The 22,036-nt window shown below is 34.3% G+C and overlaps 1 protein-coding gene across 1 annotated transcript in view; it reads right to left on the bottom strand.

Annotated features, from left to right (window-relative positions):
* Positions 1-22,036, bottom strand: part of GMDS (GDP-mannose 4,6-dehydratase) — a 907,267-nt gene that overhangs the window by 684,241 nt on the left and 200,990 nt on the right. The window contains exons 3-4 of the mRNA XM_007935374.1: positions 19,936-20,023; positions 18,096-18,205 (exon numbers count right to left, since the gene is read on the bottom strand). Of these exons, the coding sequence (XP_007933565.1) occupies positions 18,096-18,205; positions 19,936-20,023 (198 nt within the window). The remainder of the gene's footprint in view (positions 1-18,095; positions 18,206-19,935; positions 20,024-22,036) is intronic.

Here is a 22,036-nt window from a genome sequence, read left to right as displayed (position 1 = left end):
GACATATAAGCAAACTTATAAAAAGCTCAGGGTACATACTTTAGGAATGCCTTGATTGGGGTTAAAATAAGATGGATAATCTTAAAAAACCAATTTAAGAATAGTTTTGCCATATTGAAAGCATAAATGCTACTTAATTGGAAAAGAAATCTAGATGACTTTAAATTAGTTGAAGCTATGCTAGTTATAATACTGGAATCTTTCATTTGGGAATACAAAGTTTAAATGCAGTGATAGAGGAAAACATGCTTTTATTAGTATGTACTATATTTTTCTTTTATAACTTCAAAGAATAAACAGCAATTCCTTATTCAAATAATAATTTAACAAGAAATAAACATCTTGGAAATTAAAACTTTTAACCATTTTTTTTTCAACCAGATGATTAATTGGAACTGTGCTAATAAAATTATAATGCTATCTTTTCAGAAACTTTTTGTTGCATAACATTTACATTTAACCATTGAGTTTTACATTACAGCTTCTGTTTATCATACACCTAGTGGAGCAGCCAACTAGTAACAGTCAAACTATATTCTTATATAAATTAAATATATTACATTTAACTACATCTCCAAACAAAATCCTTTCCTCTGGATAAAAAGTAACAACAATGAATTAAACAGAGATTAATGGAAAGCTGTACTTTAATGAGAGCTACTAACAAGGTCTAGAAGCTTAGTTTCCAATCACAACCTGTATATGCAATATACTCACAAGGCATGAAAATAAGCTCATTTGTTTTCCCCTGATAGCAAAAGGTTCTACAGTAAATGTCTGTGAATTTTAAGATACAGATATAACTACTAAAGATAACTGTAGCAACAAATTAATTCTGGCACCTAAACTTACTTATATGTCTCAGAATCAGCACGTAGCATTCAGAAAAGCAATTTATTTTATTCATTCAAGTTTCTATTTTATAGAAAATATTCACATACTAGTTTTCTCTAGATTTGACCGCTCTGTGGAAGAGTATGAAAATCGGCCTACCAAGCACGCAACATTACTCTGTACTTTCTGACAAAATGGAGTATAATGCTTTTTCCATCCCAGAGTTTCCACTATTCTACACTAAATTTTAAAATAGTATAGCCTACTTTAAATAAGGATTTCAAATATTTCTTGGGAAAACTATTATATACTAAAATCTGTCAATCAATTCTTCCCAAAGAAGTTTTTAAAGAGATGGTTTGAACTTTCCATCCTTAGGTTTTAGTAATACATGTTTACATTAGACAAGACACACAATTGATATTGATAAGCATAATACCACCTCAAAAACAAAATCACAGGATCACTGAATTTTAGGGTTGAAAGAGAGCTGAGAGAGTCTATAAGCTAACTCTTCACCCCTTCCCAAAGTCTTATCCATTTTACAGAAGAGGAAACTGAGACTCAGAGATGTTACATGTTCTATTCAGAAGATTTCCTTTACATGATTATAAAAACCCTGACAAGTCTGCCTTTTATTTTTCATAACACAGGAAAAAAATATCCTGTGCTACTATTTAGAAGGTTTTACATTTCAGTATATCAATCAAAGAAGTCATTCAATGAAGTGTAAATCATAGAACAATTATAAAATAAAAATTGGGTTAAATAAACATACAAATATTGTCAACGTATTGTGTTAACTTTCTAGTTACCTTTTAGATTAATTACAAATTCCTTTGAGATAAATAACCTATGAATTGTTAGAAATTAGCCATATTTATGTATGTTTTTCTAATGTTGCAACAAGCAATATTTTTACTTTACAGTCATCTTTTGTTAAGATATCTGTATGTGCAACAAAGTCTTTTATTTAATTTTATGAAGTTCTTATCAGAAATGTCTAAAGATATAGTACAATTTAAATAAACTACAGATTGTTTAGTACTGGATTTGAAATATGACAACAAACATGTTTTTAGTCTAAACTGAATGAATACAGATGGAGGATTGAAAATAAAAAATAAATAACAGCAATAAAATCTACATGACTGAAAAATTGAGATACTACATATGGCATCAGATCATAAAGATAATACTAAAAAAAAAACTCACAACAAACGTGTGATTGGAACACTACACAAAACATCACTATTCCAATGTCTGGATTTAAGATTATTACTGAGGGAGAAATGAAATGCTCTTAAAAAGTAAAGACAAGCATTAAACCTAAGAAGTTTACTGTTACTGTTGTTTTATATAGAGAAATGTAATTCTTCTCCAGAGAACTAATTTCATACAAGGTTCATAAGTGTAGCAGAAGTATTTTCTCTACGAATTTAAGAAAATGAATAAAATAAGTCAAAACTCTGTCGATTTCTATTTTATTATGAAAGAAGATAAGATTAGTCTACAATGCTACTTGTAAAAATTTCATGATCACATGAGCTGACATTGTTGAGGCTTTTTTTTAAAAAAAAAAAAAAGTGATAGTGTTTAGTCAAAATTTTAGTAAAACATTTTTACTGAAAGTACTAATATAGATATGATTTTTCCCTATTATAAAAAGTAAATTTTTACTGGTTTGCAATTAAGAATCTATGATCTGATAACCGTATAAATAAGATGTTTATGTTAGCAGGAAAAATACATCTTTTCCCAAAAGTTGTTCTAATTCATAATAATATATCTATAAATTATTTTAGAATTAACATGATAGAAATCACTCATTAAAAGAAAAAGAAAATTGACTGAAGTTTGTCAAAAAAGAAAACCTGAGAAAAGGTGACAAATTAATATTTCATTATTTTAAATACTAGATATGTTTGTAACCATGTTTTGTGGACTAATCTCTGGATCCTGTGCCAAAAGAATTGTATCACCAAGACTCATCATCATATAAACTGTCCAGCATGGTAACTGGTATCCTCAGGAAGAAACATGAATAAGAAAGAGGTAGGTAGAGAGAGAGAAAGGTCTACCAACATAAAAGAATATTCCACAAAATTAAAGAGCATCTCAAACCTGTGTGGAATCATTCCTCAAAGAATACAAATTATGGGCTAAAGATGCAACGTGTTTTTAAAAATAAATAAATGAATAATAAGGACAACTTTTTAGAAGGATAAATTTTGGGTTCAAAAATAGACATTAGGACATTTATATTAAATTACATTAATCTTTCCCATAATTATTATTACTATGTCATGAAAATAATAAACATGTCAGAAAATATACTTTAGGATTACAATCTATCTCATCTTTCAATTTAAATATTTTTAAAAATATTTCTTTTTACATATTTGATATCAGATAAAAGAAGGTAATATTTAAGCATAATATGAAACAAAACCTAAAAATTATAAGCACAAGTATTGTGGTAGTATACTTTCAAACAAAGAGTGTACTCTATTTTATTGATAAACTGGAATGCTTCTTAACTAATTATATATAAGTTATTAGACTTAAGAGAAACAAAGTAATTGAGATAAGTACCACTTAAGCTATTATATGTTTCAAAATAATGTTTCAAAATACCTAAGACTTTGTAAGAGTTACTAATTTTAAAAATGTAAAACCAACACAAATTAATATTAAAGATACCAAGAAAAATTTTAAAGACCTCTTTAACTCACAAAATCACATCAAAATAATTTATAAAGCACATCCCTTTTAAAATTCTACTTAAAAGGTTATAGACAAATTGAATAATCGTATTAATTATTCAGTATTATATTATTTCTGTAAAATATTTATAAAATTTTAAGAAAAACTGATGTACAACTGCTAATAAATATCAAGAAAATCAATACATTAATAGCAAAAGAGTTAAAACAATGTTCTTCTGTTAGTAAGCAACACAAATCACTTAGATTTGCCTACTTTAGACATGATGCTTTTAAAACTAAGCAGTTGGAGGAAGTGGTATTGCAATAAAATCCTTTTTATGAAACTGCAGCAATGAAAAGATCACATAAATAATCTACATGATAATATCCCATTGACCTTTAAGAAAAAGCACATGGTCAAAATCTAATGACAGCCAAAGAGGGGGAAAAGCTGTAAAGGAAAAAGCAAGCAGTCATCGCAAAACATAGTATGTTCTGCTAATAGCTGTTTGTTTTCAAATAACATATGTTAATGTAAAATCTCTTAAATAAATATACTTAATATTTTATTAATGATTTATTAAGAAATTTATTTGTAATTATGACTAATTTGAACATCTTATACTTGGGTTTTCAGAAACATATGATGACGAATGTTCATTTTATAAAATTCCATTTAATTAATTACATTTAAAGCCCACAAAATGATAAAAATAATTATGTTTGCAAATCTAATTTTCCTTATTTCTTCTGTTTGCACAGCCCACAGTACCAAGAAGACTGGAATAATATGGACCTATCTGTTCAAAGAAACTGAAGTGAACACAATAGATTATTTAAACCAGCAAAACAAAATATATGTATCATCTTTTTCCACTGATGTACAATAGAATGTAACTATTTAGTCATGCATAAGTGATAATCAGCAGCTAGAATATGTTTTATGCTTCATTAAAATAACATTGAGGCCCATTACAGTACATAGCAAATGATGCTAGAAACCACCTCACACCCTTGCAAACCACACTCTCTTCTAACCTCATTTGGTGAAAACAGCTAGAGAGTGAAGGGCAGTACTCTCAAGTAAGCCTTTATTAAGTATGAGAAATAAATTATGTTAAGTGTTATTTTTTGAACCCAGAAATGAGGGAACGGGTTGTTAAGATATCAAATTTACTAAGAAAATAATTATGTGAGAAATAAGTTGCTGTCACAAGAGAGATTTGCCAGATACCATGTTTGAGCAAGCTGTTATACATACCTTTAGAATCAATTTTGTGACACAGAGATTAGTCTGTGGCACTAAATAGCATGAGAGTAGATCAGAAAAAATAAAAGGCATGGGAAATGTTTTCCTGAATAACATTACCATGACTTTAGTGGTATTAAGAAGCCCTTATTACATTTATAAGTAGTAAGATACTGATGTGATTCAATAGTTCAGGACATGTTACAAATTGCTCTTTTATAAATCTCTTCCATATCTCAAGTTTCTAATAAATACGGTTTTACTTCATCAGATCCCCATTTCTGTTATTTTGCCAAATTCAACTCTGAAACTTGAAAATTACCTTGGAAATTTGTGAGAAGCCACACAAAGTCCTCAGTAGCAGACACATATTAAGTATTAATTAAAATGATGACTGTCATCTTTTATAGTCATTGTGTCATTATTTAGGAATGCTAATTAAGGCATAAAACAACTGGTTAATTGCCAGCAAATTCCGAAGAAACATATTTGTACTTGTGCATTTAATAGCAAACCCAGTATGGGGACTGGAACATAATGGACTGCAGTTCTATTTTCTAAAATGCTGACATTTGAGCAAATGTTCCCATGGAATGTTTGCCTGGTTCGTGGACTGACATTTCCTTTTTGTAACTTGCTTAACTAGAAGGAGACATGAAGGCCAAATTCTGCAGTGCCTGTAGGCGACAGTCCATTACTTGCTGCTGCAACTGTGCGTGTCTCTTTTACTCCTTTCTTTTCCCACCACCCCAGCCCTTCATTGTCTCTTTATTTTGGCATGCATATTATCTTAGCTGATTTCAATCATCTTGCATGAGTAGATGACATACCTTGAAAGATTAAGTTTTCCCACCTGTGATTTGTCCAGAAATTCAGTGTATTATAAGTTCCCATAGCCTTCTTCATTCTCCTATATTCCTGGTGTTATCAAGAGTAGCTTTCTTTCTTATTTTATGTTTAATGATAGGACACAGAAAGCTATGCTGATAGAAGTCAGTTTGTACTGTCACTCATCTTTCCTTATAACTAGGCTGGACTTCCATTGTCTGCAACACTTTGCTGCCATCTATGTGCATAAAAGAGCACAACACTCCCTATGCATCAAAAATTTGTCTGTTCCAAAACCAATCATGTCCCTAATCCAGACAAATAAAGAGGGAAGAATAACTTGCTTCCCCATAACAAAGAAGCTTACCAGGAATTTCTCTGTGAAACAACTTTATAAAACTGAAAGAGTACTTAAGGTCCATTATTTAACATAATATTTCTTTAACATAAACCAAAACCAACAGTTTTCCTTCATTATTGCTGTTGATAAATTTTAGCTAACATAGTAACTAGTCAGTAGCATCACCCGGTGTGGTAACTCATTGTGTCACCACCACCATCCCCAGACCTCCTCCCACATCAGACCATACAGAATCCTTAGTAATATTTATTATCAATTTTAATCATAGAATAATATGTGATAAATATAGCTATAAATTGCTTAAATGTAGTATTTCACAGATTATATGAAAACTAGCATCAAAACTGTTTTGCAAAATCTTTCTACATTGAATTACAACATTATTATAATTACAGTGTTAGTAACAGAGTGGAAACCTTTTTTTATTTTTCCCCTCTTTTTCTTAATTACCTCTTGTTTCTCAAAAACAGGTTTGCAAATACTAATTACCAAGATACTGTAGCTGAAATATCAGAAAATATGACAAAATCAGTGACTATAAAAACACCAGCAGCAATGAAAACAATAGCATATGATTGTAGTATACGCAGACGAAATCGCATCATTCCAAGTGTCATTGTAATTGGGTAATAATGACAGCTCTGACCAGAGCACATTCCAAAAATCCAAAGTCACTACCATAGAGTCGGTTCAACTCATAGTGACCCCTCCTTGGGTTTCGGAGGCGGTATCTCTATGGAAGTAGATTGTCCAATCTTCCTTCCAAGGAGTGGCTGGTGGGTTTGAACCGCCAGCCTTCTGGTTAGCAGTCAAATGCCTTAGGCACTACACCACCAGAGCTCGTTGTTGTTGTTATGTGCCATCGAGTCAAATACAACTCATAGCAACCCCTCCTTGAGTTTCTGAGGCAGTATCACTACGGAAGTAGATTGCCCAACCTTCCTTCCAAGAAGTGGCTGGCGGGTTTGAACCGTCAGCCTTCTGGTTAGCAATCAAGTGCCTTAGGCACTACACTACCAGAGCTCTTCCCAGAGTGCATTACAAAGTTCAAAAAGTAAATTAGCATAGAGTTTTAGCCTTAGTAGTATAGTGATACATGTAAACTGTGCTTATGAAAAATATTTTTGTTGCTATAACTACAGGGATATTTATATAAAAAATAATAAATGTTGCTGAAACACTGCACAAAAATTTTATAAAGTGATTTTGGTGTCACCCCCTGACAGTGTTACCTAGTACAGTACTCAATTCTTACCTGCCCCTAGTGACTCCATTATAACTAGTGTATTTTAAGAGGGTGATTTATGATTGAAAAAGGCAACCAGGAAAATTGAAAAGTTTTAAGTTGCTTAAGTATGTAGTTTCAATAAAATGAATGAATGTTTGCAAAACATTCTTACTTTACTGTTATACTGAGATGATCACTAATGCAAAAACACTTTCATACTATTCAACATAAAGTAAATGTAAAGCAAACAGATAAAAATTATTTACTCACATTATTTAAACAATCAATAACTGAAATACTGTGATCTAATATTCAACTAATCTCTGTCAAACACTAGAATGCTTCTTTTCTAGGAACGGCAGGAAATACATCAGAGCTTGCTAGAGAGCCTCTAAGCTTCCTCTTCACAACTGACCATGCTGGTTCTGAGCTGCCCTGACAAATGTCAGTGTCAAAAACAACACTGCAGTGTGATTCCAAATGAGAACATAAAAAAAAAACAAATAAAAGCTGTCCTTACTACACCACTAACAATTAATCCACATAAGGAAAACTGAAATTACAATCAGGACTAATGATACATGTTAATAGTCCTAAAGAATGTTCCTTAAGGGTTTATTTTGTCAAGACCACTAATTTCTAAAAGGCTATTACTGTTCAAAAAAAAAAAAAAAAAAAACTCAATACCAATAAAATGTGTGTGGGTAGGAGTGGAAAAGAAACTCAGTAAGGAAATGGTTTTACTCTGATATAGGAAATAAAACAAAAAATTCAAACTGGCCACCTCCTTTCTATCCATTTATCAATACAATAGTTTTAATTCCTGGAAAAATTTTCATTTTAATCCTCAAAACTATAACCACATATGTCAAGACAACCATTTAGAATTCAGTATTTTCTAAGGAATTCTTGGTCTAAATTATTCTAATGACCAACTTAATATAGTTTAAGATGACAAACTAAGTCTTTATGTATAGATTACTTGTAAATAATGCAAATTTAAATTCACTGTGGATAATTTTTAATCAGCATCCCAAATAATGCACACCTTATATCACTATTAACAAAAATATAGTAACATAATTAATGATACTGACTAATCTTTGATGCTAGACATTCAAAAATGGAAATCTAAGAAATTAAAACAACTTTGTTATAACTTATTTCTTGCTGGCACAGGTAAAATACTCAATTAGTGACTTACAACAGAAATTAATACAAAAGATGGTTATACTTTAATTTTTTTTAAATAAAAAACCTCTCATTGTATCTTACTATATCCAACTCTAAGGATTCAACTGGAACAAAGCAAACTTTATAAACTCCACTTGTACTAAAAGAAGGTAGAAATCAGAATTAGTTTTGCTATCAAGGTCTATTTGGTCTTTTAAAAGATAAATTTAATTTCTTAAATTACATACTCCTAACTGTGGTACTAAACAAGATATTATTTATTTCTATATCTTGATTTATGTAAATTATATAGTCTATCTAAATGGAAATTAAAATTTAAAAAATTCCATTCATCATTAAAAGTCCAAAACAAAAAGTTTCACTCACAGTACATTCACTGATTCAATATTTGTTCACTATGTTTATAAATACATCTATAAATTGATGTTAAAATGACCATGTACATTTAGCTAGTTCTATTAATTTTAGCTTAATGTGTATAAAGTAATTGTTGCAATACTAAAATAAAATTTAGGATTGTATTTAGTAAACAAGTAGCTATTGAAAGTGGACTAATGTTGCAAAATCCAACAAACATAACTTTGTGTGGTCCACGAATTATAAGCAAAATTCCAAACATTATTAGCTGTTATCAAAATTACAATACCACCTAGATCTAATAAAACAGAGCAATCTGTTTGAATAGGGAGAGGAGAACTTTCATAGAGTGTTCTCTCTCATATAAATTCTTAATGGACCATAAAGGAGTTTTTAAGTGGTTTTAGATTTGAATTCAATTGCTCAAATACATTACAGGTTTCCAAGGAGAATTTGAGCCAGATGATACACACTGACCCACCAACAATGTACACTCTTACCTTATATTCATGCAAGTAAGATTTTAAAATGCTAAACTTCTAAGAACCATGGGAATGGACTAGCCACATTAATATTAATGGGGTGTATGCATTGTAAACATAAGCATTAAATTATAAAATGAAAATGTTTTTATATTGTAATTCTGCCTTTAAGAAACTAAGGTGGTTATTAACTTCATTAAATGTCACAAGACTGTGCCCACAAAGGTGAGAGAAAGTAGGATCAATGAGAAAGAAATAGGATCTTGTAAAATAAAAACGAACAAGCCAAAGTGCAGCTGTACTTGAGCGCAAGCATTTGTATCATCAAAGTCGTCTCTCTGCAGAGATTAAAAGCACCCAAATGTTTGCTCCACATATCTACTCACTTTACCCACAAGGGAGCTAATTTTCCAGAAACAGACACATTGCAATATGCATGGATATCCTTGGTCCAAATGCCAACGCACTTTATTAATCCTCAGGGTCTCAAAGTCACACTCATTCTTCACCAAGTAAGGCATTCTGCCCATATTACACCTTCATAATTGCAACATGAATAATTTACTAACAATCTAGAGTCATTTTATGTTGCTCTGAGCACATGTAAGAATTACATATGTAATGATGGCAGAATAATTTTGATAGATAGCAAAAAGCGTTTCACAATATGAAGATATAATCAATGTCACTGAATTACGCATGTAGAAATTGTTGGTAGGAAAAAAAGCACATTTGACAATGTAAGCATTAATTTTAAGCCTCATAAAATATATAAGTGTATATTATTTATCTACTAAGCAAGTAAGTTATCTTTCAAGACCCAACAATGAGCTATAATTAGTATACATGGGAAAATGTATTTGCAGCATGTAACCCAGAGATTTATTTATTTATTAATCTTAGAAAATATGTTGACATTTTAGTCACATAACTGATTTGGTAATTTTCTTTAAAACTTAAACTAAAAGGCACAAATTGCTCTTTCTAACGAGCAAGCTATCAAGCTCCCAATCTTTATGATTCCAGGAGTAACAAATATCATTAGCCTCCAATAGCTTTTGTGGAAACTTGCTCACACACTAACCCAGTATTTAATTAAAAAAAAAAAAAGTTGCCATAAAGTCAATTTTAACCCCTGCTGATTTGTCATGCATCAGAATAGAACTGTGTTCCATAGGGTTTTTGATGGGTGATTTTTCCAAAGTAGATTACCAGGCCTTTCCTCCAGGGGACCTTTGGCATAGTACAGGTATTTAGTATAAAAACCTTACACTGAATTGAATTGCACTATCCAAACCAAAAAATTATAATTACTTCTGCTGAGTTAGTACTATGGATTTCTACTTTACCTATACATTATTTTTATTTTACCATCACTAGTGTGCTAAAATTACACCTTGCGTTGCTGTATTTGGAGATCTTTCTAGCTCTGCAAACATTACTCATGAGGAATTAGTTATAACCAGTTTCCTCCAGCAATGAAAAGAAAATATTTTTAACTCAAACCTCTTGCACTAAAACTGTTTCACTGTAGAAAATGTGGGAATGACAAGAGAAGTAAAACTTCAAACATCAGTCTTCATACTATCTTCCCCTCATGTTTCAAGGACACTTTTACCCCCGTGGCCTTCTCCAATTAGCATTATTAAAAAAAAAAAAAAGAGTGGTATCAGAACTGAGTTCTAGCTGAGACAAGGACTCTGCCACTCGCCAATTCAAGTCCCAGGTCTGGCTCTGTGTGAAATACTGTTCAGGTGGGTTCATCGCCAGGATCTTTCCCACCTCGGGATTCTGTGGCTCCTTTTAAAAAATAACTAAGTGCCCAAAGCATCATTCCCTCTTTTATATCATAACAAGTTAACATTTAAGTGGCAGGAACTTCAAGCATTTGAAAGAGGAAAACATTCTTGCATACAATTTCAAAGAGCAGTGTAGAAAGCAGACCTCCATCCTAGGCAGACAGTAAGGATTCTCCTTGTCACCTGGATGTTGTTGTTGTTGTTACGTGCCATCGAGTAGGACCCGACTCATAGTGACCCCTCCTTGGGTTCCCAAGGCAGAATCACTACGGAAGTAGATTGCCCCATCTTCCTTCCGAGAAGTGACTGGCGGGTTTGAACCGCCAGCCTTCTGGTTAGCAGTCAAGTGCCTTAGCCACTATGCTACCAGAGCTCACCTGGATAGTCAGCCTCATTTTACCTAATATAGGAGCAAGAGAGCACAGTGGGAAGAAAAGCAGACTGGTCAATTCTTCTCCTATCTCCCTCTCCTGATTCTCTGTTCTCATCTGTCTGGCTTTCTCCCTATGGGCTGTGCCAGAAAGGCCTCACTGACAGGCAGACAAGTGAGTAAAGGTGTGAATAGTTAAGGGTGGAGACAGGTGGATATCTGGAGATAGAGTGCCATAGGCAAGTGCAAGTGCACATGCCCACATGCAGAAGCGTGTCTTAAGGTATGTGGTTGTTGCACAAAGAAGAAAGTGAGGCTGGCATAGACAGCCTTCCAGCCCAAGGTTGCCCAGCTCGGATGGGCTGAGCCAGATCTGAACCAGGGAAAAGCCCAACTCTATACACAGAGATTCTGACTCAAGCTCTATAGTTATAGTTGCTCATGAAAATATTCCTTCCTCTGCCCTCAGGGTTTGATATATTCCTCTCCAGGAATAGTGTGTCATAGCTCTTTGCATCCATGACTTCTTTCTGTCTCCCCATAGCATCCTCAGAGCACCAGGCCTAGTGAAAAGCCACAGGCAGGGAGGTACATAGACACAGTGTTCACATGACTGCACACAGTCATGCCAGGGTCTCTCTTTGGTCACGCTCTCTTACTCTAATAATAATTATTAAATAAATGATTTCTGAGTGCAATTTTTACGCTGAGTCATTTGTTTTCTACTCTACTTAACCTCTTCTGCCACCTATCTGTCAGTCTGCCAGACCAGGGTAGCTTGTGTGTTGCCTGTGATGCTAAAAGCAATGCCACCAGTATTTCATGGTTGACCAGTGGGGTCAACTATGGTGGACAGGTTTCATCAGAGCTTCTAGATTAAGACAGACCAGGACGAAAGACGTGGCCATCAACTTCCAAACATCAGTCAATGAAAACCCTAAAAATGACAACAAAATATTGTCTGATGTAGCGCTAGCAGATGCACTCCCTAGATTGGAAAGCACTCAAGATATAGTGGCCACAACAATGAACTCAAGCACACCAACGATCATAAGGATGACACAGGACTGGGCATTGCTTCATGTACCTGGGGTCGCCACTAGTCAGAACCAACTCCAGGGCAACTAACACCATCACCACTAATCCCCACAACCTAAAATAAATAAATGAAGAGTAAGGACACAGAAGAATAGAACTTGTTTGCTGTTTTGCTCTGAAGTTAAAACAGGCCACCCCCTACCCTTGCTATAACTACACAGGAAAGGGCCACTTTTATGTAATTCTGGTTTTTTCCAAAGCTGACTTAGCCAAGCACTGACCAGATGTTCAACCTCAGGCACCTATCCTTCACCACCATAGTGTAATTCTCACAAAGCATTTAGTCACCCACCCCTTTTCTCCTCAATTAGAGCAGCCCCAAGACGGTTAGGCTTCCTGGAGATGAATATAGAGGTTAGCTCTTATGCTATAAATTTCAACCCTCAGGACCAGATAGCAAAAATTGCTAAAGATTCTTTAACTCAAGGAACTATATTACTCAGGCCCTTTGCCAGGGCAACTAATTTAATTCCCAGGCCTGTTTTCATTTCAAGCTCTCTTCCCTGGACTGACTTTTCTGGCTCATCTCTCCCCAGTCGTAGCTTGATGTCTGGCCACGAAACTAGCTATTTGGCTCACAAGTAGCTGCATCTTGACTAGCTTCTTGAGCTTGAAGTCTCATTATAAGAATCGTTTGTTTGGACTTGGACCGTTTGTCTTCCATGTGCAGGTTCTGCTAACTGGTCCCCCACCACAAATGAAAGAGGAAATCCAAGCCCACACATAGTTCATTCCTCAGTTTACTTCCCAGCCACTTAGCCAAATATTGCACAGCTTTAGACACCATAAAACAAAATTAAACAAGAGCATTTGAAAGTAATAAGCATAATTAAATGGTTAGAAAATAAGTGGAAAGTATGGAGTTAATTCCATTTGAATAAGAAAAAGTTAAAAGAACAACTTAAAAATGGTATTCCAAACCCAGAAAGATTTGAAAAACTTTCTCAAAACTAAATGAAGAGTATGTGACTCTCTGTCTCATAAAGACACAGAGGAAAAAAACAAGGTTACAAAGAAACAGATATGTTGAGAGGGGTAGTATTTAGTATTATTTTATATTACACTACTCCAGACAATCTTTGTCATGATGGCCTTTAAATTCTATCATAGAATATAGAGCTCTTGTCCTGGAGTGCCCAGATTTTGAACAGGTGATTTCATTTGTAAAAATGAGAACTCATATTAAATTATTTCTAAAGTTCCTTCTAGCTTTAATATTTCATGATTGTATAACTTTCATTTCTCTGCAAAAAAAAGCAAGGCAAATCTAACATGACATTGTGAGACAAAAGAAAGTAATACTGGACTAGATTCAATGTATCTTTCCAACACTATGACTCCATGAATAATGTAAGATTATCAATGCTACAAGGAATGGTGGAAAAATCTAAAACCATGACAGTAATGAATGATGAACAGATAATTTAAGACAAATTATTGAAAAAATATTATTTATAAAACCCTATGGGGTGGGGGTGGAGAATGCAGGCTCCTTAACATTTTCTCCATCAAAATGGGCAGGACTACATATTGGATAATTTGTTTCTACTTGGATGATGTCACCATGCTAGATTTAACTGCTCTTAATAACTAGTACATTTCAGTCATCTCTCACTTTCTCCCACACAAGATACAATCAGCCTTTCAATGACCTACTTCATGAGTCATATTTTTTCTGCTCATGATTCAGAAAAGTGTCTTCAGACAGTATTTCCCAGACTGCTGTGGGTTTATTCCAAGGACCAATTTCATCTTCATTGGTTTCCTACAGGAAACCAAACCAACTTCCTATTATTTTATTTTCCTTACTTTCAGCATACCATAGTCCACATCAAATTAACCGGAAGTGAGAGTGATAGAAGACTTTACTCCACACAAAGAGAAGCCAACACAAACAATGCCCAATAACAATCTGGAAGTCACGTTGCAAAATTAAATACATAACATGCTAATATTAGAACTTTCTTTCAAAAGAGCACCATACCAGATTATAAAGAGAAATTGATTTGAATTAGCCTTATTGCAGGTATTACATTATCAAAGTACTTTTATTCCATTAACAAACAACAAAAAAGTCTGTTGTCTATGAAAACAAAACTGATTAATACAGAGAAAGTAACTGTAAGGAACAAAATATATCTTTTCCACCCTAATTCCCTGACAACCTGCTAGGAAAGAAGCAGCCAACTGAAACTCAATGCCCCAAACCCTGGATTAGTCAGGGGCAGAGTGGTGTACCTAAGCAAGCTGGGAGGACAGCAGTCATCTCAGCCCCTCCCACCTCACCCTTTCCATTACCAAAAATCAAACTGTGATTAGGTCATAAAGAATGGTAAGGAACTTGAGCATTAAAAAATGTTCTCACAGTGCCTCGAAAACACACTATTTCTCTAAAGCAGCAGCAGTACCTGAGAATCATTTATTCTCCCACACTGCTCGGAATAGGAAGAGCTCTGGTACATACAGCGATTCTCTTTAGATTCTTTCCATTCTCATCATTCCTGAGTGTGGGTGTCATTTCAGGCTTTAAAAACTCATACAGTCATTAACTGGCAAGTTTTTTTTTAATCAAACTCAAAAGCTGAATACAGTAAAGTTAGCATATTACATATGGATAAGCCAGGGAACCAGAAACACAAGAGCAGTGGCTGCTAGAGTATGGTCTTAAAACGAGCAACAGCTCACTTGAATGTATCCTAGAAATGCAAGTCCTCAGGCCCCACCCTAGACCTCATGAGTCAGATTCAGGGGGTGGGTTGGAAGGCAGCAATCTGCAGGTGGTTTTGACATAAACTTCATCGATTATGTTCTCTCTTTTCCTTCCACCAGGAAATTTCTAGAAAATAATTCACTCAATTCATACTTTCCACTAACCACTAAACCTCTAAAGCCCATGGCACTCTGGCTAACTCTTTACATCATATCACTAAAATGCTCTTTCTGAAAGTCACAAATGACCTCTAACAGAACTACCAAAGCCTTTTAATGTTCCTCATCCCGCCTGACTTATCTGAAGCATCCACCACTGCTGACATGCCTCCTGCTTGAAACAGCGTAATGTACTGAAACCCATTACACAATTCCATCCTCTTGCCTCTCCATTTGTTTGAGTGCTGGTTAACTTTTAAATTCATTTGAATTGGGCAGTTTTTAACTTAATAGTTATTTGGCTTTATTTCTAACCATACTAATATCATCAAGAGCTCTGGTAGCATAGCATAGTGGCTAAGGCACTTGACTGCTAACCAGAAGGCTGGCGGTTCAAACCCACCAGCCACTCCTCGGAAGGAAGGTTGGGCATTCCTACTTCCGTAGTGATACTGCCTCGGAAACCCAAGGAGGGGTCGCTATGAGTCGGGGCCGACTCCATGGCAAACAACAACAACTAATATCATCAAGTTACTTGTGCAACTCTCACCATTTAAATACAGGTGTGTCTTTCTCCATCTGCCACTTTTGGTATCTCAGATACAAATAGGGCTGAATTGACATCTCTACCCCCCAGATCTCTCTTAAGCCTCTATGAAGAGTATTCTAAAACTGAGGTGCTTCACATAACTGAAATGGCTGATGCAGGTCTGAATCAGACTCCATTTTGTCCCAGGCCCCTACTTCTTATTTTTAGAGTATGTGACCCACGACCACACTTTGACCAAGATAACTTGTTCTTTTTTATTTATTTATTTTTTCAATGTTTTTTATTGTGGTTTGGGTGAAAATTTATAAAGCAAATTCACTTTCCATACAGTAGTTCACATACACTTTGTCTCATGACATTGACCACAATTTACCACAATGCAACAGCTCCCCTCCCACTTCCCTCCCGATAGTTACCTCTTCCCTGTGTCCACCCTTCATGTACTCCTGCCCCCTGAGCTGTCTCCCTGTGCATAAGCAGCCTTTCTTTCTCCCATGATTGTTCTCTCCAAGGAGTTTATCTACCTCTGATAAATACGATAACTTGTTCTACAACATTCTATGATGGTCCACCCAGAACACTGAAGGAAACAGAAGAAATCAGGTCTGGAATGCAGGAAACTGAAGCTAAGGTTGAATATTCCAGCCAATAGAATTCTTGATGAATCTGTCTTATAAGAACATGTTGAATGTGTTGAATGTTGAATGAATTGAAACTGAAGCTAAGGTTATATACCCCAGCCAACAGAAATTCTTGATAAATTTGTCTTACAAGAACATGTTGAATGTCAATCAATCAAATGTACCCCTATACTCTTCCCAACTCTGTACAAAGTTCTTCAAAACTACATATAGAAGACTTATGTTTATGGTCCCTCTTCAGAATGTCATTTCACCTGGCACTTCCCAATTTGAAAATCTTTAAATCTGAATAAAACTCTTCTTTGATTTTACAGAGATTCTGTTTTGTTTTCAACAATTACTTGGTGTCAGAAGCAGAACTGAAGTGACCAGCCAACAGCATCAAAGTCCCATCAGACACTGGCAAAGGATCCCATTGAGCACTTTTAGGCTCTCCAGCTCCATGAGGAGCCTTGGAAGCTGTTTGGTGAGTCCTCTTGGATCTTAAACTCTCACTACACTGCAGCTCAGTTTCATTTTATTCATATTTTGTTTTGTCTCTGTTTATCTCTGTCTTTTTGCATGTTCACGGGTTCTGCTCAATCTAAGCCTGCAGATTTCCCTAGCAGATCTCCTGCTACATGTCTAAGGTCTACACACCTTAGTCATGTTTGCATTTAGAACTCTTACATGCCCTGATCAGAGACCATTTGTTTGAGCAGTGGTTAACTTTTGAATTCATTTGAATTGGCCAGTTTCTTAACTTAATAGTTATTTGATTTTATTTCTAAGGACCACTAACAATCCTGATTGGCCAAGTATAGAAACAGAATCTACCTCATCTCTTCAAATTCACTCACTCAAGTGAGCTGGGGACAGAACAATAAATATCTGAATTAAGTCGAGGCCTAGAACCTTGCAGATAGGTTTCTCAGGTTTACTGTGACACAATTCAGAAAGAAAAACTAAAGAGAAGTAGATGGGCCATTAGAGAATATAAATAAAGGGAAAGAAAATCAACATTAGCCACATCTTACTGAGGAAAAAAGAAGCTAAAAAGAGTTTCTCTTCCAGTGATTTTTGTTGCTCACAGTAAAAAATAAATTCAGCTAATTTCAGCAGATTATTATGACTCAAAAATAAATATAAAAATGTTATTCTGTCAGTCAGTAATATAACCACTACTAAAAGTTAATATTAAGTAGAGGTTTTATTGAATTACATCTTCTAACATTTTTATAAAACACTTCATTAATAATGTGATATGAAATGGCAAAAAACACACAGGACTGCAGGATCAATCTGAACTAAATGAAATCTGCTATTTTAATATTAGCAGTAAGATGTGACTACATTGTTCAAAAACAGAGAATATGCTTTCTAAAAAAAAATTAGAATTTCTTTCTGAGTGCACTAATATCAAAACTAATAATGATAAGTAAACTTGAGGACTGAAACTGAATTACTGCATTGAAAAGCAAGAGAGAAAAGAAAAATATGAAAATGCCAGGCACAGAGCCAACACATTGCAATTTTGGGAGGGGCTTACTTTGACATGGCTCTGGGCACCCAAGTTGTAGATCTCAGTGGGCTTTACTTCATTGATTATCTTCACAAGGCAGGTACTGTCAGTAAGGTCACCATAGTGCAACTTCATGTCTTTAGGATACAAAAACAGACTGTGAGCTAGAAGAAAACAATATAAACCTACCTGGTAAAGCATCAAAATTGAAATGTGTATTTTGAAAGTTTGAAAACCAGGATCAAAACCGAATTATTATATTTGATGGAACAGCAGAGTATAACTGTCATCTTTAAAGAACCTAAGCAGTTGAATGAAATTTTATACATTTGGCCTGTGTCTGTAAAGGATCTGTAGTGGTGAACTCAGACAGCTTTTTATAAAATTATAATATCATTAGGCTGTATGTTATATAATTAATATATCATATGATTCCCAGGTGATTATAAAATGTGTTTATGAGAGTGAGTTTAAGAATTTAGACAAAGAAAATCTTATAACGATGTTTCTCTCTAAAGAAATCTGTAACACAGTTGACAATAGTCAAGATAGCTCTGTATTTGCTTAGATACTTCTGCTAAGTAAGTACTTAAAGGACAACAGGCTACCCCAACTACTAAATCTAAGCAGATACTCACACATATTTCATTAGTAGGATAAAACGACACATGTAGATGGATGATTTGCCAACCTTATCCTTGAATGATTTTTACATAATATTGATCTATAGCTAGATCCAGCAGCAGTACTATTCTGGACTTTGGACAAAAGTAGTAACAATTTTCAAGGAGGATGCATTTAATGCAAGTAATTATCAATATACTAAGCAGTAAAGCTTTTTCTGTGCACAACTAGACTACTTTTCTGATGATATCACTACCTGTATAGGTAACTCGAATCTTCAAATGAGGTGAACACAAAATCACTTATGGTTTACAAGCTAGTTGTATCATGCTTGCTAGGTGAAAAACTAGAATGCTGTAAACAAAACTTGGAGCTAAACACACTGTATTCTAGTTCTAGCCCTGACTGCTTTAAGTCTGCCTCCATTTCCTCATCTATAAAGTAGCCTCCCTAACAAGACCAGTGATTGCTGTAAAGATCAAAGATTGAATGAGAAAAAACTGAGACCATGCTATGCAATCTGTTTACCTTGTTATGTTGTTGTGAGGTGCTGCTGAGTCAATTTTCAACTCATAGAGACTCCATGTGAGAGCAGAACTGCCCCATAGGGTTTTCTAGGCTATAATCTTCATGGAAGCAGACTGCCAAGATTTTCTCCTATGGAGTTGTTTGGTAGGTAGGTTTGAACCACCTACCTTTTGGTTAACAGCTAAATGCTTAACCATTGCACCACCAGGGCTTCTGAAACTGTACAGCTATATAAAGGCAACAAACAACTACAGATACTGCCAATGAGCTATAAAGAAATTTAAGTACAGTTTTGATTGCCATGTTTTTTGACCTCTCTCCACAATTTAAAAAAATTAATTAAATGTACAAAGATTGCTAAACATGATTGAATTAGACTGAATGAAAGAAACCAGTAAGTATTCTACACATATGAAACTGATCTTACTGGAGGGAAGAGGGACACCTGGGGAAAAGTGATCAAAGGCATTTCTTTTCTTGGTCTGAGCGGAATCACATAACCAACATCCTTGTATCAGTCCTGACCAAGATGACACCTGGGCCTAGGGGCAGCAAGCAATGAAAGGCTTTCAAAGACTAAAGATAATCATCAATGCAGATAATTCATGGGTAAAAATTGTGACTTGATAGGCTCTGAAAAAAATGACATCTGATAATACCTTGGCAAAATGTAGGAAGTTATAGAAAGGGATTTGAGAATAAGAAAATTACTTACTTCCTTCAATATGAGCCTGGGGATTCTTATAGAGATGCTCAATTCGACCTGTATTGAATGAACTGGATCGCCGGACAATTCCATGGACCTGAGGATTCATGTTGTACAAAGAGAAAAGTATACTGTAAGTGTGTGATGAGAATTAGTGTGCAACTCAAGGAGCTCTTCTGCTAATGTTCAGCCTTATTAAAAAATATAAACATATCCTTTATTCATTAAGGAGAACATTATTTTCAAATTACTAGAAATCATTCCACTGCTTAATTTCCAGTCTCCCCAGTCACTGTCCATCTACCACCAAAACCCTCCATCTTTCTCCTCAGTGTTTTGACTGGCAATAGCAACAAAAGTAATTAGAAAATTATGTTATTTCAGAATGAATGCTGAGCTGTAGATACTCAGATGTCTCCTTTTCCAACCACATATGCTTAGAGCCCTACTGCTGACAAAAATATCTCTTCAATTTGAAACTGTAGACAGGCCACACAGGCCATATCGGTACAAACAAACTTGCAGCCTGTTTCACACGTAGTATGAGGCCATGAGGCCCTGATGCCAACACATCTTTTCCAGTATCTATAGAGCTACTGCCTCTCCAATTTATTCAAGGTATTTCTGCATCTGCAGCTGCTATTATGTAGGATATGGAAAAGCCAGAAAGCTAAATAGCATAGGTTATTGAGAAGATTCACATACTACTAGACTTAAGACATTAAGAAAATTTAAATTAAGAGGATTTTTTTTTCAAATTTTATCTTTGACTTAACCATGATAAGTGTGAGAGAAAAAGTTAGTTGGAACAACAACGCTTACCTGTCAGATATCGAAGAAAAGACTGTGTATGATACATAAGAGAAATTGGTCAAGACCCAGTCCCACTTCCTCCTTGTGTCAGGACTGCCAATGTTAATACTGGCTATGTCACCAGATGTCTAAGTTCCCGTTGCATTGATGGCAACTTTAATCCTTAACTTACTTTAGAATGTTGCTTCTAATGTTGGGTAGATTCATTTGTAGCTGAATATGCTTCTATATTTTAACTCAATCATTTTCCATTTATTTCAAACCAAAATTAATTCTTGGCATGACTCAAATATTCCAAATGCAAGGGGGAAATTATAAGCACTAAGATTTTCTTTTAAATAGAAAATAATGTCATCAGCATATGAGAAACTGATTTATGCAAAGGATATAACACACTCACATTTAAACTATAATTAATAATTCTGTTGGTTAAATTGCTGTAGCCAAAGAGAAAAGCACTCATTGACACTGTTTTCCAAAAGAACTGAACACAAGAAAACTTGGTATACATGAAAAGAAGGGAATATCTCAGATTTGGTTGACATTTTAGAAGGCAAATATTAAAATCTAGGAAACAGTAAATAGAATTTGGCTATAGATATTTATTTCTTAATTTAGAAGTGGAGAAAATAACACTTATATTATGCTTAGAATTTATTCTACTTCATGGTCTCCACATTTTCAAATTGCTACTTAATGGCAAAGTTAAACTGCTATACAAAGTTAATAAATTTTGTTTTAGAAAAGCAAGTTCATATATATGCTTATACATAACAAAATTGATGTTTACTACCAAAGTTATTTCTGAAATGTAGAATTCTCAGATATAAGTAAAGTTTTATTTCATTGGATAGGGAAGTTCTATGTTCTAAAAGCAGACAATTTTAACAATAAAAAGAGTAATATTTGATTTATGCTAACTTATTTGCTGGATTCTAGATAACTCAAATATTCCAACAGCCCAAAACATAGAGAAATGCCTATACATATACATTGCACACAAACACAAAAGCCTCTGATAAAATTATTAAATGATCTTGATGGATTCAGTGTCAAAGTCAGACTACACAAAGTTACAGCAATTACATAGGGTTTCGTTGTCATATTGATAACTAAAAGCATTAAGAACTAGTGTTTTTGTTTGTTTGCTTTTTAATTCCAAAAACAGAAAATATGTTTTAATTTCCCCTCACTCCCAATTTTTGGTATGTGTATACAAGGGAAAGAAAAACCTGCCAAATGCTTAATCCATGACAGCAAGTATTATTCTAAGAACTAATGAAAGCCAGGTCTGTCT

Source organism: Orycteropus afer, unplaced genomic scaffold (genome assembly GCF_000298275.1).
Source record: "Orycteropus afer afer isolate SDZICR_OR568_19922 unplaced genomic scaffold, OryAfe1.0 scaffold00027, whole genome shotgun sequence".
Lineage (NCBI taxonomy): Eukaryota > Metazoa > Chordata > Mammalia > Tubulidentata > Orycteropodidae > Orycteropus > Orycteropus afer.
This window is presented reverse-complemented; position numbering and strand designations above follow the sequence as displayed.